The 15,867-nt window shown below is 37.9% G+C and overlaps 1 protein-coding gene across 1 annotated transcript in view; it reads left to right on the top strand.

Annotated features, from left to right (window-relative positions):
• Positions 1–15,867, top strand: part of LOC149078461 (receptor-type tyrosine-protein phosphatase S-like) — an 83,383-nt gene that overhangs the window by 43,891 nt on the left and 23,625 nt on the right. Inside the window, exons 21-27 of the mRNA XM_089240564.1 lie at positions 770–892; positions 5,637–5,890; positions 8,360–8,429; positions 8,753–8,859; positions 9,561–9,741; positions 9,934–10,030; positions 11,516–11,777. Of these exons, the coding sequence (XP_089096690.1) occupies positions 770–892; positions 5,637–5,890; positions 8,360–8,429; positions 8,753–8,859; positions 9,561–9,741; positions 9,934–10,030; positions 11,516–11,777 (1,094 nt within the window). The remainder of the gene's footprint in view (positions 1–769; positions 893–5,636; positions 5,891–8,359; positions 8,430–8,752; positions 8,860–9,560; positions 9,742–9,933; positions 10,031–11,515; positions 11,778–15,867) is intronic.

Below are 15,867 nucleotides of genomic sequence, written 5' to 3'. Positions count from 1 at the left end.
ACTTTGGCTAGGGATCTCCGGCCACTTTGTGAATTGGCCGGCGAAATCCCGAATCATTTCTGAAAGTTGGATTTTGTCCAACACACTTAGGGCTTTGGCAGTAACAGTCATATAGGAATATGACTATCACGAAGGGGACAACTCGACCTACTATAGCAGTTGATAGACAAATTCGGCGGGGGGGGGGAATAAAAAACATGTTTGCTGCATAAAAAAAGAGCCTTCTCTCTAATTTTGTTACCAAACTTTGAACTAAAGCTGATTCTACACACTGGAAGTTGATCTGACAGGTTTGAAGGGAAGGGCAAAACATATTCTCGGGTGTTTCGTCACAAACGCGTTCGGGCTTGGCATTGTCGAAATAAACGTTTTAAGGAAGCGAGATATCTCGCAATTCCCGAAAGAAATGCAAGGCATCAACTTAGGCGAGATATCTCGTCATAGTCGCTGTAAGGGTTGAGGACGAACTCCGTTAATTTATTTGCAAAAAAAAGGAGCCGAGCAGATATAATTTAGGATGTTGTATTTGATCGAATGATCTTTGTTGGTCATTGGAGGAAATGGTTGGTGGGCGAAAAATAACATAGCATAAAGAGGAAATGGCAGTTGGGGCTAATCGCACTGGTCGTTATGATGACTGTATCATCTAATCATGATCGAAATAGTGTATACAATAATAATTTTTTTATGAAGTTTTTGATAGTTTTGGAGACTATATTTCATATACAGTACTGTATCTGATTCTAAAGATACTTTTGCATATTTGTAGGATTGAATGCTACAATAAAAGGCTTGAAACCGGACACGGAATATCTTTTTGGTGTACGAGGATACACAAAAGTTGATAGTGGTCCTTTCTCTGATTTCATGAGCGTGAGGACGAAAGAAGGAAGTAAGATAGTTCATATATATAAATTAAAAGAAGACTCTTTTGTCCATATACATATTGTGGAATTTGGGAAAAATACTGGGATTATTCGAAGTGACTGCCAGCCATCAAACGACGAATTTCAAAAATAATTTCGAAATTGTTTTTATGTGTTTATTTGAAAATGCAAGTTATTCTAGAATCCAAAAGTACTTCATTTTCATCTCTCTACAGCAGTGTTTCCCAAAGTGGGCGATAGAAAGGGTCCAAGGGGGGCGATAGAAGCTACGGGTATAACATAGGGTCCTATGGGTTGCTTGAATTAGGAGGCAATAAGAGAAAAAAAATTCCTGAAGAAGGGGGAGATGGAACAAAAAGTTTCGGAAACTACGCTCTACAGTAACTGCAAAGTCATTGCGAATTAAGTGAAACGAGTCTAATGCCCTTTATCTGAAAATGAAATCTTTGAATGACTTTTCTGAACATGGTATTTTTTTTTTTTTTTTGCTGCTTCACTTCCCGCATAACTTTTTTATTTTCCAGCATTTGAAATTGAATTCTTAAGAATTTTTCAAAATCTATGAAACTTTCCCCCACTGTATTTTAGATAGCTCTGACTGGGCAATGAAAACTAAGCGATATGTTTGAAAAATTTTGATTTAAATGATTTTAGTCTGAGAATATCAAGTATTTTTTACGAAAAATGTGTATGTATTTTTTTCCGTAAATAGTCACATTTCAAAAAGTTTCCGTAGCATTCTAATACTTTTAGTTCATTGCACAGTACAATAATCTTTATGAAGAACTGAAGAACATGTTGTAGTTTTTAGTGCACAATGTGTCTAGCAAAAGTACTGAAAATATATGCTAATTTTACATATAAAATTAGCAATAAAAATTTTTGCCAAAATAATCATGAAATAAGATTTATTTTTTAAATTTTATATCATATCCAAACCACAGCACATTAGTTTTATCTAAAATGAACTTTTTTTAAGAAAAATACGCTGAAGGCAGGATCCATAAAGCTCTATCAACATTAAACTTCTTCAACTCAGAGGATTGTGAAGGGTGTTCTACCGATCCAAATGATACCAAATTCAAACAGACATGTCAGACTCTGAATTTAAAATTTATCAAAATCAATAAAAAAAATTACAAATGTAAGTTGACCGATAGGCGATTCCATCATTTCTTTTAAATCACTCATTCGAAAAACATCTAGCTTGGATTTCCACGAAAAAATAGGTTTTATGATTGGACAAGAGTTGTTAACTAGGAGGAACACACGCAGGAAGATTTGTAAACAAATAGTTCAAATGCTGAACGTACGTAGAAGGATATGCCAAGTATCAGCGCCACCCAGGGGCGGTCTTAGGGCAGTGCGAAATGAGAAGGGGCGCCGAAACGCGTTAAATATACACTACTAGAAAAATATGTTTAAGATACTGTTAAGATATTTAAAACAATAACTAGAAATATACATGAAAAATGACCGAGATGTGAAAAAATTGGAGGTTTGTGTGTATATAATATTACGGTTATTTTTCGAAAAGAAATGTGAATAAGAAAAAATTCGATGGGCAGTGCACCTATATACGTACAGTACATACCGATTTTGGCCAGATAAAAATAGACGCTCTCTCTCGAGCTCTTTTCGTTTACCCCTGCAGGAGATATTGGGGGGGGGGGAGACGCAATTTCTTTCTCTTTTGTTGTGCAGTAAAAAATAAAAATAATGGAGGAATCACCCTTGGCCACATATTGGATACAAAACATATTGGGAAACATTTGGATTGGCGCCGCGAAACAAGAAAAAAAAAAAGAAATCTTCCTAAGAACTAAAAGTTCTTAGGAAATGTAAAGATAACATCTGAAAGAGAGAAATGCGAGATTTTCCAGAAGCAGATTGAGTGGTCTTTTGTTGCCATTAAAAGATGTAGGAAGAACAGTTGGAAGTTACGATTAGCTGAGCAAATTCAAAATAATAGAACCATAGATCCAACTCCTTTTCAGAACAGTTCGCTATGTACAAGTCCCACAAACACCAATCGTTTCGGTAAGTTTGATAAATTTCGCAACATTTATCACTTTTACCGGTGATTATGCATAATCATTTTAGACCCTGTATGCACAAAGGTTGCTTCTTTTCACTTTAGATATTATTTTTTTAACATCTCAGGGGATGTTCAGCCCAAACTTCAAGAATTGTGCGTTATCGTTGAAATTAAAACCGAAGTCCCTGAGGTTAAAAAAAAATCTACAGAGAGAAAAACAACCCCTTCTCAGTGCCGTCTTAATGCATGGGCCCACGCTGGAGCGGCCCGGAAGCCTCAAGAGTAGAGGGGCCTCACGAAAATGAGATCTAGTTAAGATTTTCTATAATTTACTGGGTAGGGCGTCAGAAAAACCACTTGGCCCGGAAGGGGGGGGGGCATGATGCTCTTAAGACGGCTCTGCCCCTTCCCAGGGCCGTAGCGTGCTTTTTCGGGAGCAGTCTTTTCTTGGAGTCTCCTCGATATAGTTATGCCTCAGAAAAAGAAGTTACAAGCGTCCCCCTCCCATTCGGCTCGGGGCACCGCCCAAGTTGCCTCAGAATAGTTACGGGCCTACCCAACTTGAAAGCGCCCGGTGCTTTAGCTGGTGTTTGCCTGCCCTTTCTGTTTCTCAGTACTGGGTCTGAAAGGGATAATTTCAAATGAAGTTCACGAGTCATAAATATGAAAGAAATCATACGTAATTTCACTTTAATTTAACCATTTTTATTATCAGCTTTGATGCGTGCACCATATACATGAATTTTACCATAAAATTCAATTAAAATAAGTATGAAGAAAAACAGGTAGATCCTTTGTGAGTATCCTGCATAAATGTGTGACGTTTGGTTTTTAAAATTTTTTTTTTAAATCTCATAATTAAATCAAACAAGTTGGGGTTTTATGCTTGTTTACTAGTTAAATAGCTAGTATAATTTACTAGTATAATAGTAATCCCATTCTTTCCAAGCTAATTCCAAACTTTTCTGACTTCTGCTTCCGTTAATATCCAACGAAGAGGTGGGGGCGATGGGGACGATCACCGCACCTAAGAGTCTCATAATATGGTAGAATGAATCTGTCCCTTATTTTACGGGACAGTAATGACTACCAAAAATTGCTTCTTCTGACACATCACTCTGGTTTCGCGCCTGGGGGGGGGGGGACGCTGACTACTGTTCTTGCACCGGGTGCCACTAGGTCTAAGACCGGCCCTGGCACCACCTATAGGTGTCGTTTCGTCTTGTTATTTGATAAATGTTGAGCATATTTAAAGTATCGGTTGTTTGAATTTGGTGCCATTTTGACAAGCAGAACACTTCACAATCCTCTGAAATTTAATTTCTATAACCTTCTATACCGTCCGATTGCGCGGAATTATGAATCAATGTAATGCAGAGCAAGTGCGCTACCGATGTTCCAGAGCCGCAACACGTCCTTAACGAGCAAAAACGCATACTAGCGTGTGGGATGCGCTGAGTGGAGGCGTTTGCAGCGTCTCTTTTTCCCTTCAGCAAATATACCCTAGATGGCGACAGTAGAGGAAGACGCTACTTTTCTGGTTTTTCTTTCTTTCAAACCGAGCACAACTGAGGTCTATTGCCATTGGAAATTTACTACTAAGTCAGTTGTGCCGGAAGTGTAAGTGCGTATACGTAACAGTCTGAGTGCGTGTCTAGTGTTGTGTCTAATTTTTCAGTGTTGCCATATGTTTCAGAAGTGAAGTGTAATGATTGAATATATATTTGTACCGTTTGTTGCTCGCTGTGGCTAGACTTTTTTAAAGAGGAGATCGGCTCGTATTCACGCCTCGAAGTTGAAAACCACAGGAAACCAGCCGATCACCAATGTGGCGACGGTGGGGTTTGAACCCGGGTCCTCCGTAACTATGACCACTTGACCACCACAGCGTCTACATTTTTGGTCTACAACATATCAAAGAAAGATATTTTCTTTAAAATATTAGGGTAATTTTTTACGCCCCTTTCTATTTTTTACCATCTGGGACGTATTCTCTGAAGTAAAAAGTGAGGCTGCGCATCAAGCTAGGGGCCATTCAAGTATTACGTCAGCATCGTATTCCTCATTGTATTTTCATTCCTCATTGAAATTTGGAGGAGTAAAATTGAATTTTGATGCACGAATCCCCCATCCAGAAGCTTGTTGGTGGAAACTGCACGCTACTGTGAGTGTTTAACTGAGTAAGAGGAGTTGTACCTCTGGCGCACTTGCCCGAGGACACCGCAAGAGGACTCCGTGCTTATTTATCGGTGGAGACAAACAGCTTATCTTTCTGAAATTCATTTCGGCACTAATATTCAGAAAATATTTTTCTTTGATAAGTTATAGGACAAGAAAAAAAAAGTAACGCCTTTTCTCCAATGCATAGTTTTCCAATTTTTTTTGTTCCATCGCCCCCTCCTTCAGAATTTTTTTTCTCTCATCGCCCCCCAACGCAATCTAAGCAACAACCCGTAGCTTCTACCGCCCCCCTGGGACTTTCCATCTCCCCCAAGGGGGAGTTAACGCCCACGTTGGAAATCACTGCTCTCATGTAATGCAGGGTTTGAATAAATTCAGCTTTATTGTTATAGGCCACAGTTAAAAAAAAAACTTATGGCTACGATTGGCTTTAATTGAAATATTTATGGCATGCCATTATAAAAAATTATTTGAAAATCGGAAACTGTATGTATTGAAATTACAAATGAAAATTTCTTTTCTTCCGCAAGTTCCATCGGCTCCCAGCCAATTACAAATAGCTCAGACGGAATCAAACCAGATCACACTAAGCTGGCTGAAGCCCCGTCCAACTAATGGCGAATTGCTTTCCTATAAAGTGAAATACAGAGAAAGAAACAGTAGCCGAGATTCATCAAGAGAGCTTATAAGTAATGCCAAAAAAGAAAATGGGGTGCTGCTTCCGAATGCTCGTGTCAGTGTTACGGTTGCTGAGCTAGATGGCGCTACTGATTATCTGTTCAAGGTGAGCTTTATTTCAAAGTTTTTCTTATACACGGTGCATGTCAGATATATACTGAGTGGGATGGCAGCGTCCAGTTTTACCTGAATACCCTTAGGGGTGGGACAGGGATGTTTCCATGGATTATACAGGGTGCATAGCAAACGGGGGGGGGGGGGGTTATGGCACTTTATTGACAAACCGTTGATCCTATCGGCATACTTACGGTTAGAAAAAGTATCCAAATAACGTGTAGTACTCAGATATGTCCATGTTTCAAGGGTTTGAGCGTTTATTAAAATATAAAAAAAATTAACTTCTTATATTATGGACAGCCTGTCTTCAGAAACTCAATTATTCGTCAGTAAAATGGCATAATACGCATCCTGTTCATTGAAACCTTAAAAAATATAATTACAAAAATAGCTAACAGATAAAGCTTCAACAGATAACAAAAGTGGGAATTGGAATCAAAATGCAAAGATGAAATAACATATATCAACTAAACATAGATCAAAAATCTGTCCAGTGGCAGCTGTTGGCCATTTCTGTAATTTTTGTTCTTTTTTGGGAGGTTTCAATAAAGCACCTTGTCATTTCCGGCGTTTGCGTCGATTTTTATCCTTCTACGTACATTATTCAGAGAATTATTGAACTTTCAAATGTGTCAATTGACTTTTGGATTACCCTGTACTTGAAATGAGTGAACAAAATCAAGGAGTCGAGAACAGTTTCGTGAGAGCATTTTTGTGAATGAAACAGCAGTAAATTATGTATATTTTTTCGAAATTTCTCATATTTTACTTTAACCCCCCCTTTACGATCACAGTCTAAATATTTCGTCCATACGCCAGTGGAAGAATATAATACAGAATATAATACTGAAGAATTCAATAGAGTTTTCTCTGCGTTTTCTTTCCTCTCTCCTCACCACCCCAAAGCCCTATTAACCAAAGTTGTTTTTTTCTATATACTATAGTTTTTTTTATAGTATAGTAATATACTCCTGTTAGAGAGTGATCCCCCCCCCCCCACATGTAATGTATCTTTTTACTATATATACATGTTAGAGCGAAGAGAATACGTAGGGTGGGGTGAAAGAGAAGTCTACTGTATACTCTCTTATCTATTTATCTAATATTGTACTGTTCCCCCCCCCCCTTTTCTACTTATTTTTTATTCCTTTTCTAATATTTTTTTCTTTCCCCTTCCTTTTTCTAACGTGCAGTTAGATTAGGACGAAATTCCTCAGAGGAATGTGCACAAGGTGCATATTCGGTTAAATAGCAGTTAGATTAGGACAAGGTTATTAGATTTATCGCGGATTCGTCAACCCATCCAAATTTGTTACCAAAAGCTTGAACACGAAGAACTTGATACTTACGATAATAACAGTATAATATAATGAGATTTTAGCAAAATGTGAAGTTAGTCTTGAAACCTTTTGTACAGAAATTCTTTAGTAGACAAATCTTAGAAATTTTTATTTAATACCTAGATGAGTTATAGAAAATTCAATTTAATTATAAGAGATTCCATTTAGAGAAGTGAGGAATATAAATAGGCAATTGTTATATACACACGTACTCGCATGTTATTATTATTATTTTTGAATAATAGTTCGGCATCAAAATGTCGTAAAAAATCATATGAATATTTGTTTTGGGTCATGTATGAATTTGAAATAATGAACTAAATATACCAATTAAAATTAAATTTCATGAATGTGATTTTCATCGTAATACTATTTGTAATTGCGCTTATATAGAAAGGGTAATGAAGTATAAATATGTGTTGGATTGGTCATCTTTCAATCTTTCCCTGGAGCTCGTGTGCACTAAACGTGACCGTACATGGACGGTCGGACCTAACTCAGGCCAAAGCTCACAATTGCTGACAATGCCACCAGATGGCGGCTTATCCGAGGATGATGTCACTCTCCCCTATCCATGCAAAGGTTCATTGTACGGTCCCGTTCAGTGCACACGAGCTCCAAGGAAAGATTGAGATATTCGCTGTCTCTGTAGTCTAGTGATCTAAGGCGTTCACCCGGAAAGTGAAAGAACGTGGGTTCAATTCCCCGCAGGGGCAGTTGAATTTTCTCTTTCCAAAATATATCTTCGCATCAGCCAGTAAAAAAACCTTTGTATGGAGAGTGACGTGATATTCGGAGATCATTTCATTTGATAATTAACTAATCGCTGTAGTTTGAGAGGGAGGGGGAAGGAAACATTTAAGTGATATATTCTCCAAAAAAAATAAAATAAAGTTAATTTGGATATTGATTATCATTGTTTATTGTGTATTTACTATCGAGTATAATTGTTTTTGCACACTTTCAAGGTTGTCGAGAAAACTGACGCATTTGTGTTACTGTTTATGACCCATAGAAGGATTATATCGCTTTGGGTCAGATAGTGTTTGTTTGTAGTTTTCTTTTTGTCTTCGTCTTGTATGTTTTTTGTCTAAATAAATAAATAGTATTTCGTCTAGGTCCAAGCTGCCACGGCAGAAGGCTGGGGAGAATGGAGTGATGAAATTCTAGGTCGAACCGGAGAAGATGGTATGAGGGAAAATTTATTATTTTTCGTCCCTTATTTAATTGTTTCCCGTAAGCTTTTAAGAATTCTGCAAGCATGCGGTTATTTACAGTCAAATTATTATACCGCTTATGAATTTCCTGTGGTTTATATCCATAGAGGTTGAAATTAATTTTATTTATCAGAGAATATGTAACGTATACTATATGCATGCGTTAGTCTGGAGCAATAATAAAAAGATCGTCCCAAAAATTTCAAAAGTTTTAAATTAAATTTTTATTATTAAAGTGAATTTATAAGTTAATAAAAAACGAATCTTAAAGTTTTTTTGTTTTCTCTACGTTAGTACCCGGCAAGCCAGAAAATGTCACTGTAACGAAAGCTGATGAAACAGAAATCGGAATTTCTTGGAGGCCGCCAACTGTGACGAATGGTATAATTACTAATTACAGGGTACGGAAAATTACTCGTGTTATTTTTTCCATCAAAAATTCAATATTTGAAGTACAGGGTATAGCATAAATTCGTAAATAGTTTAAAAATTCATAAAAATAGAAGGAATGTTTATATTTTAATGTGATTTGTGTGAAAAGTTGTGCGAAAGAAAAGTGATTTTTCTGGTGCAGAATAAGTAAAAATTAATTCAAATTTTTGTTGGTAGACGACGCTGCTCGAAAGCAAATCACTGGAAATATGTAAATCAGCGTCTATAAAATGCAGGATGTGCGATTAACAGTTCATTTCTAAATTTTCCTGTTTCTGGCTCTTAAGGTTTACATTGTGCAGTTGTTATACCTCAGTCACGAATCACTGGTTGAATATTTACGTACGTTTCGGACACACAAATGATGGAAGAAAGATTCAAGTCCAATCACCGTAACCAAGAAACCGTAACGAACGACGGGCAACAACTTTCTAATTGGGTTTTCTGACAGACTGTTGTGCAGCACCCTCTATCAACAAAAATTCGCCTTTAATTTTTATTCTGTACCGAAAAACTTCCCGTTTTCGGGGGGGGGGGGGGGGGATAACTTTTCGCAAACCGCATTTAAATTTTTATGAATTTCTAAATATTTACGAACTTATGGGACACCTGTAATGTTTACTAATTTTTTTCTCTTTTTGGATTAACGAGAGAAAACAAAAATTTTCAGGTCAAATATACAGCGGGGCCATCTAGAAACACCGACGGGACAGTTATTGATTTGACTGGTGTCGATACGAATGTTATTCTGCAAAACTTGAGTGAGGACACTGGGTACTACGTTCGCATCCAGGCTAAAACATCTCTTGGTTTCGGACCATCAGCGACTGTCCATTGCAGGACTATGAAAGGTATAAAACAGCGTTAAAAACTTACGACTGGAAGGAGTAGCTAATTTATAAAATAGCTCACACCCATTCACCTCTAACTAATAAGCAATAGCATAGAACTATTTCGTAGCTTCTACTGATAAAACATCAAATATTTAAAGTTAGACTAAAAATAACAAACTTTGGTTTCAGTTTTCATTTTTTAAATTGCAGCAAATGAAATACCACCTGTTTTTCATGCTCTGAAATCAAGAAACACAAATGATTCCATCAAGATATCGTTTTCAGCTAAAAAGTCTTCATCTCACATGTAAGTTCATTAAGAATGATTTTTTGCGTAATGTGTGTTGTGTGTTGAAAGTACAGTCGTATCCGGACTTACGCTACCTTGTTTTACGCGATTTTCTATAAAAAAAAAGCCTGATTCTTTAATTTTTTTTCAGAATTCAGAACATTTCATGAGCATTATGGGAATAATAATTGACATGGAAACTATAATTTTATTATGATGTGACGATCAGATAAGTTTATATTGCCTATTCAATCAGTGCACCACATGTAGCCAAGTTGAGCTGATTTTCAAGGTGCTAAAAGTAGAAACCGGGGGAAGCAGCTGAAGATGTAAAATTTGCCAGAGATTTCGGAAACTAATATGGGCCTCAGCATCATTCGGAAATCATTTGATCATTTTTGTCGCACCACGGTCATTTTCTGCACACGAGGGCTAATTAGACCGGGACCTACAATTTATTGCCGATTCCGAACGGCAGGCTTGTTTTTCATACTCATCGAGAGATTGGTGCGCTAACCCCTCGATGGGGGACTCCCTGCGGTAGCAATTTTTGCTACGGTCAAGTCGCAGTTTTTTGTTGTACCCCTGTGTCAGGAAAGTTTTATGACAAGGACGAACTGGGTATCGAACTCGCGACACCTCTAAACATCCTTTAGTACTTTAGGCGAGTATCTTACCGATCTGGGCTACCGCGCCCCATTCGGAAATCAATTTGGGTCTCAGCATCATTTGGAGAATCAAAGCTTCCATTTTCAAAGAATGATTGGGTCACCTTTGACTCAAACGCCAGTCGTGAAAACGTTCGCACCGTTTAATATTTATCGACGATGCACTAGTTCACTCACCCGCCACTCTAATCAATTTCAACACTCTTGGAAGTGTGTTGAAAAAACTAGAGAACACAAAAACTATATTGTAACAAAAACTAAACACGCACGCACGCGCACGCACACACACACACACACACACACGCACGCACGCACGCACACACACACACACACACACACACACACACACACACACACACACACACACACACACACACACACACACACACACACACACACACACACACACACACACACACACACACACACACACACACACACACACACACACACACACACACACACACACACAGAGTATTCATATAATTTTCTCAATCTTTTTCATTTTCAAAGAATTTGAAAAGATGATGTTAATTTGTACACATTTTGGAGAAATCATTAATGCTAATTTTTTGACTGAACGTAGGAAAATCTTCGTTTTTTATTGCAATTTTTTCGTAAAGACGGGTGTTTCTTAATTCTTGTTAACCAATATTTAATGTATTTGTATGCCAAATTGCACCCCAGACCTAGGCGCTTATTGCCGGTCACACGTATTGCGTAATTTCTGGGTATTACTCAAAAATGCAATGTAAAAACAGCAATGAGGAGAGATGCGAACTTTTCAGTTATTTATCGTGTTTAAATATAAATTGAGAAATTTTCTTTTGTGTAGGAAGTATCAGGTTATCGTGGAAGACTCACTAAATAAGGATCCCATAGACGAAGATTCCCTGAAGGATTACGACAACGCGGTCGTAAAAGACGGTCTTCCTTATTACATCGCAGCGGAAATCGATCCAAGTAACATGTCTAGTGATGGAGAACGGGAATTCATCGTTGGCGACAGGAAAGTCTGGGGCGGATACCGGAATGTTCATCTCAATCCAGGACACAAATATCGCATACGCATCCGAACCATCATGAAGAAAAATGATGCAAGTTTCCGTAATTTATACAAAAATTACTACTTTCAGATTTTAGTTGTTTGGTATTGCGATAGTAGACAAGGTCGTAACTAGGACTTTTGTCGCACGGGACAAACATGATTTTGACGCTCCACAATTTTAAAATTCAATAATTTTATTCCTTCTTTCCCACCCAAAACTGCCGCCTCCTAAACTTTGCCACTCGGGGCAGTTGCCCCCCCCCCTTCCTCCACCTAGTGCTTCCTAATCTGATCGTAGATACGTAATCTGATAATTTTTAGCGACCACTTCAACTTTTTAGGCATAAGAAGAGATGAAGACCAGGGGTGGCCAATTTCTTTCTTTTCGTGGGGCCACCATAATGGCCCTCTGCAGCATCGCGGGCAGCACCCCACTATTTAAATTAAATAATTATTTATTAAATTACTTTCGTAACTGGAAATAAATAGCTTCTAAGCAATTTGTTAATCAGGAAATCTGCTGTTGGAACCGATAGCTCAAATAATGATCACAAATTTAATTTAATACTAATAACAAATAATTTTTTTATTCAGGGGTGGCCACCCGTGACTGAGACCACATGCAAATACAACCTGAAAAATTACTTTAATATGAAAAGTAAGTTGAAACACCTGACTCCCAGTTTTCACCGTTCAATTCCAGTGAAACACTTCGAATACTAGTAAAAAGTTTAATCCCTTGAATTATTACCAGACCAGACCAGAATTGAACGTTTCCGTCGCTGCCCAGCCTTTGCAGGCTGTCTGGCGACTTACAGATCACCAGGGGTGGTATGAGAAGGAAAAAGACAAGTTTGTGCATGTGTGTAAGGTATGTAGTGTATGTGTGTGTGTAGAGAATGAATGAGCCAGGAGAGTATTGTTTACAAATCTTCGCGAAATGAATGCTCATCGAGATAAAACACAACACAATCGAAGAACAAGGGGGAAATGTCTTAAGGGAAGTAGCTGATGATATGCTACCCAAAAACCCCAACATTATAAATATTTACATAATCGAGAGACACTGACCAGAGATGTTTGAGGTACTGTTGAACCCTCATCAGTCATATAACCATAATCAAGAACGTCAAAGAAAAAGTTATAATGAAGACATGACACATACCATCTCTGTATTGTAATAACATCAGTTTCAACACGACACGAACCCAATGCACCATTTTATGCAAGCGCAAATCACGAATAAATGAGAAAAATTATTAATTGCGATAAAAAAAAAAAAAAAAAAAAAAAACATATAAATGCCTCTGAATTGCGATCACAGCATCCGCAATATCAAACAAAACTGATATTAGATTGATAAATTGTTTTCAAAAAAAAAAAAAAAAAATCAAAATCATGAAAATGTTCTGCAAATTACATCAATTCGTCACCCAATCCACGCTCAGCAAGTCCATTGGCCTAGAGTGTACTGTGGGTATTCTAGGGTCATAATAGACAATTTCTCTAAGATGCGGGTGTTCAGAAGATCGTAGCCTGTCAAAATGAGCATTGGCAAGCTCCTTGATATAGTCCAAGATTAGTGGTAAGTCAAGATCTTTACGGATGTTTTTTCCTCTCACATACCAGGGGGCTCTGGTAAACTGACGAAGAATGATGTTCTGCTGTGTCTGTAAACGTTTCATATTTGCAAGACTGGCATGAGCCCACAATGGGGCAGCATATGTCAGAATAGGACGAATAATAGTTTTAAAAAGAATTACTTTATTCCTCAACGTTAGCCTGGCCTGTGGGAATGTGATTCTGGATAGCATCCCAACTGCTTGTGAGGCCTTATTTCTTACGTACATCACCTGAGGAGAAAATGAGAGCGACTTATCTAGTATACAACCTAGATACTTGACTTGGAGTTTTCTTGTCAACACCGTATTGCCGATGTATATGGGAGTTCTTGGAAACTTGTACCGTCTTGTGAAGAGAATATATTGACATTTTTGATGATTCAACTTTATATCGTTGTCTTGGCACCAGTCCTCAACGTCTTCAGTTGATTCTTGTAAATTTTCAATACATTTTTTCCCTTTTTTGTGATTGGTCAACAGGATGGCATCGTCAGCAAATAGACCAAGCATTCCGCGCTGAGGAGCTGGGAAGTCATTGATGTATAGCGCAAAGAGCAGTGGTCCCAAACAAGAACCCTGCGGGACAGACGCTCTTATTGGTCTAACAGTTGAGAGACAGTTGCCATTTTTGACTTGGAATCTTCGATTGGAAAGGTAACTGTTTAAGAAGATGATGAAATAGTCAGGCAAACCCAGGTCAATTAGTTTGGATAATAAGGTCGTGTGATTCGTTTTGTCGAAGGCCTTACATATATCCAGACAGAGAGCACAGACATGTTCCTTGTAGTTGAACGCAGTCATCACAAACTCGGTAACTCTGTGCAGCTGAGTAACGCAAGAATGCCCCCGCCTGAATCCGTGCTGCTCACTTCGAAGAATGCTGTTGAAGGACAGGAAAGCGTCAAGACGTGAAATATAGATACGTTCAAAGACTTTAGAAATGTTACTGAGTAAGCTGATAGGTCTGAAGTTTTGAGAGAAAAGTGGGTCAGTTCCAGATTTATGAAGAGGTTTGACAATAGAAAGTTTCCAGACATTAGGAAAATAGCTTGTCTGAAGCATGCTATTAAATATATTAGTGAATGATTTGAGGATAGAAAGAGGAAGATTTTTAAGAGCAGAGATTTGAAATTTCATCATGACCAGAAGCTTTTTTAGTTTTGAGTTTGTTAATCATGCCTCTGATTTCGTCAACATTGGTCAAACCAGCAGCACCCATTCCGCGCAAGGCATCCGAGCGAACTCTATCCAGGAATTCTTGAACTTTTCCATGATGAGCTGAAGCAATACTTCGAGATTGCAGACTGTTTGGCATGAATTGCTTTTCATAGTTATCAGCAAACGTTTCAACAATCTCTTCATTTGTATACAACAGTTGACCTTGTTCGTTTGTAATTTTGTCCACCGCTGGAGATTTTCGTTTACAGATTTTCCACGCCTTCCAAAGTGAGCCATCGGATGCTGTGGCCTCCTCAATGAAGTGGGTGAATCTCTCATTGACATATTCAGTTGTTTCTTGTCTTATTTCCTTTTCTAGTCTGTTTAGAGTGGTTTTGTCAGACCGTCTTCTAAATCTTTGCCAGAGTTTTCGGACCCGGTTTTTTAGTCTGATTTTGTCCCGTAATTCTTCCGAAATGCCAAATCTGTTTTCTTTTGCCTTAATCTTCCTGGTAGAGGCTTGAATAGCTGTTTTAATTTGTTCAGTCACATCAACTACTGCATTTTCAATACAGTTCGTCGTCAATTCCGCTGAGTTCCACACTGGTAATGTTTCCAGCGTAGAGCGGAAGATTTCCCAGTTGGTAACCAGTTGATATGGAATATCCTTTGGTCTAGTTATATCGATGGTGAAAATAATAGGGTTGTGAGTTGAATTAAGTTTGGCAGTTGTTTCGAAAAAGATGTTGTGCCTAAAGTTTTTGGAGATTCCATAGTCCAGAACATCGGGTCGATAAAATCGACTAGTAGGATAATTGGTTGGAATGTTCGATGAATGAATGCACAAGCAATTATTCCTACAAAATCTTTCTAGAACTCTACCTTGTCTATTTGTGGAATGGCTGAAGAATGTAGGGCTTTTACAGTTCCAGTCGCCAGCAATTAGTACCGGATTGTTGATATTAACGAGATAGTTTAGGAGATTGATATCAACATGGTTATTAGGTGGTTTGTAAATTGCACAAATGGTTATTGGTGATCTGTTGATGAAGATGTTTACTGCCAAAGCTTCCATTTCAGTTGAAGAAGGAATCGAAAGTTTTTGGTGAGGAATGTCCTTTTTAACGAACACCGCAATTCCACCACCCCTTCCATGTAGACGGTCTTCACGTAAACAGATAAAATTAGAGATATTGGAAGTATGAGAAGGTTTTAAAAAACTTTCACAAACCAGTGCTACATCAATTTGTAGGTCATAGAGTAATTGTTTGAATTCTTGTAGTTCCTGTTTAAGCCCAGTGGCATTCCATGCCAGAATTTTCAGCGGTTTGCTGATAGTTGACACTGGTGTATTAATTT

The sequence above is a fragment of the Pholcus phalangioides genome, unplaced genomic scaffold (genome assembly GCF_987345545.1).
Source record: "Pholcus phalangioides strain wild (caught in Gottingen) unplaced genomic scaffold, Ppha-v1.0 ptg000013l_1, whole genome shotgun sequence".
In the NCBI taxonomy this organism is placed as follows: domain Eukaryota; kingdom Metazoa; phylum Arthropoda; class Arachnida; order Araneae; family Pholcidae; genus Pholcus; species Pholcus phalangioides.
This window is presented reverse-complemented; position numbering and strand designations above follow the sequence as displayed.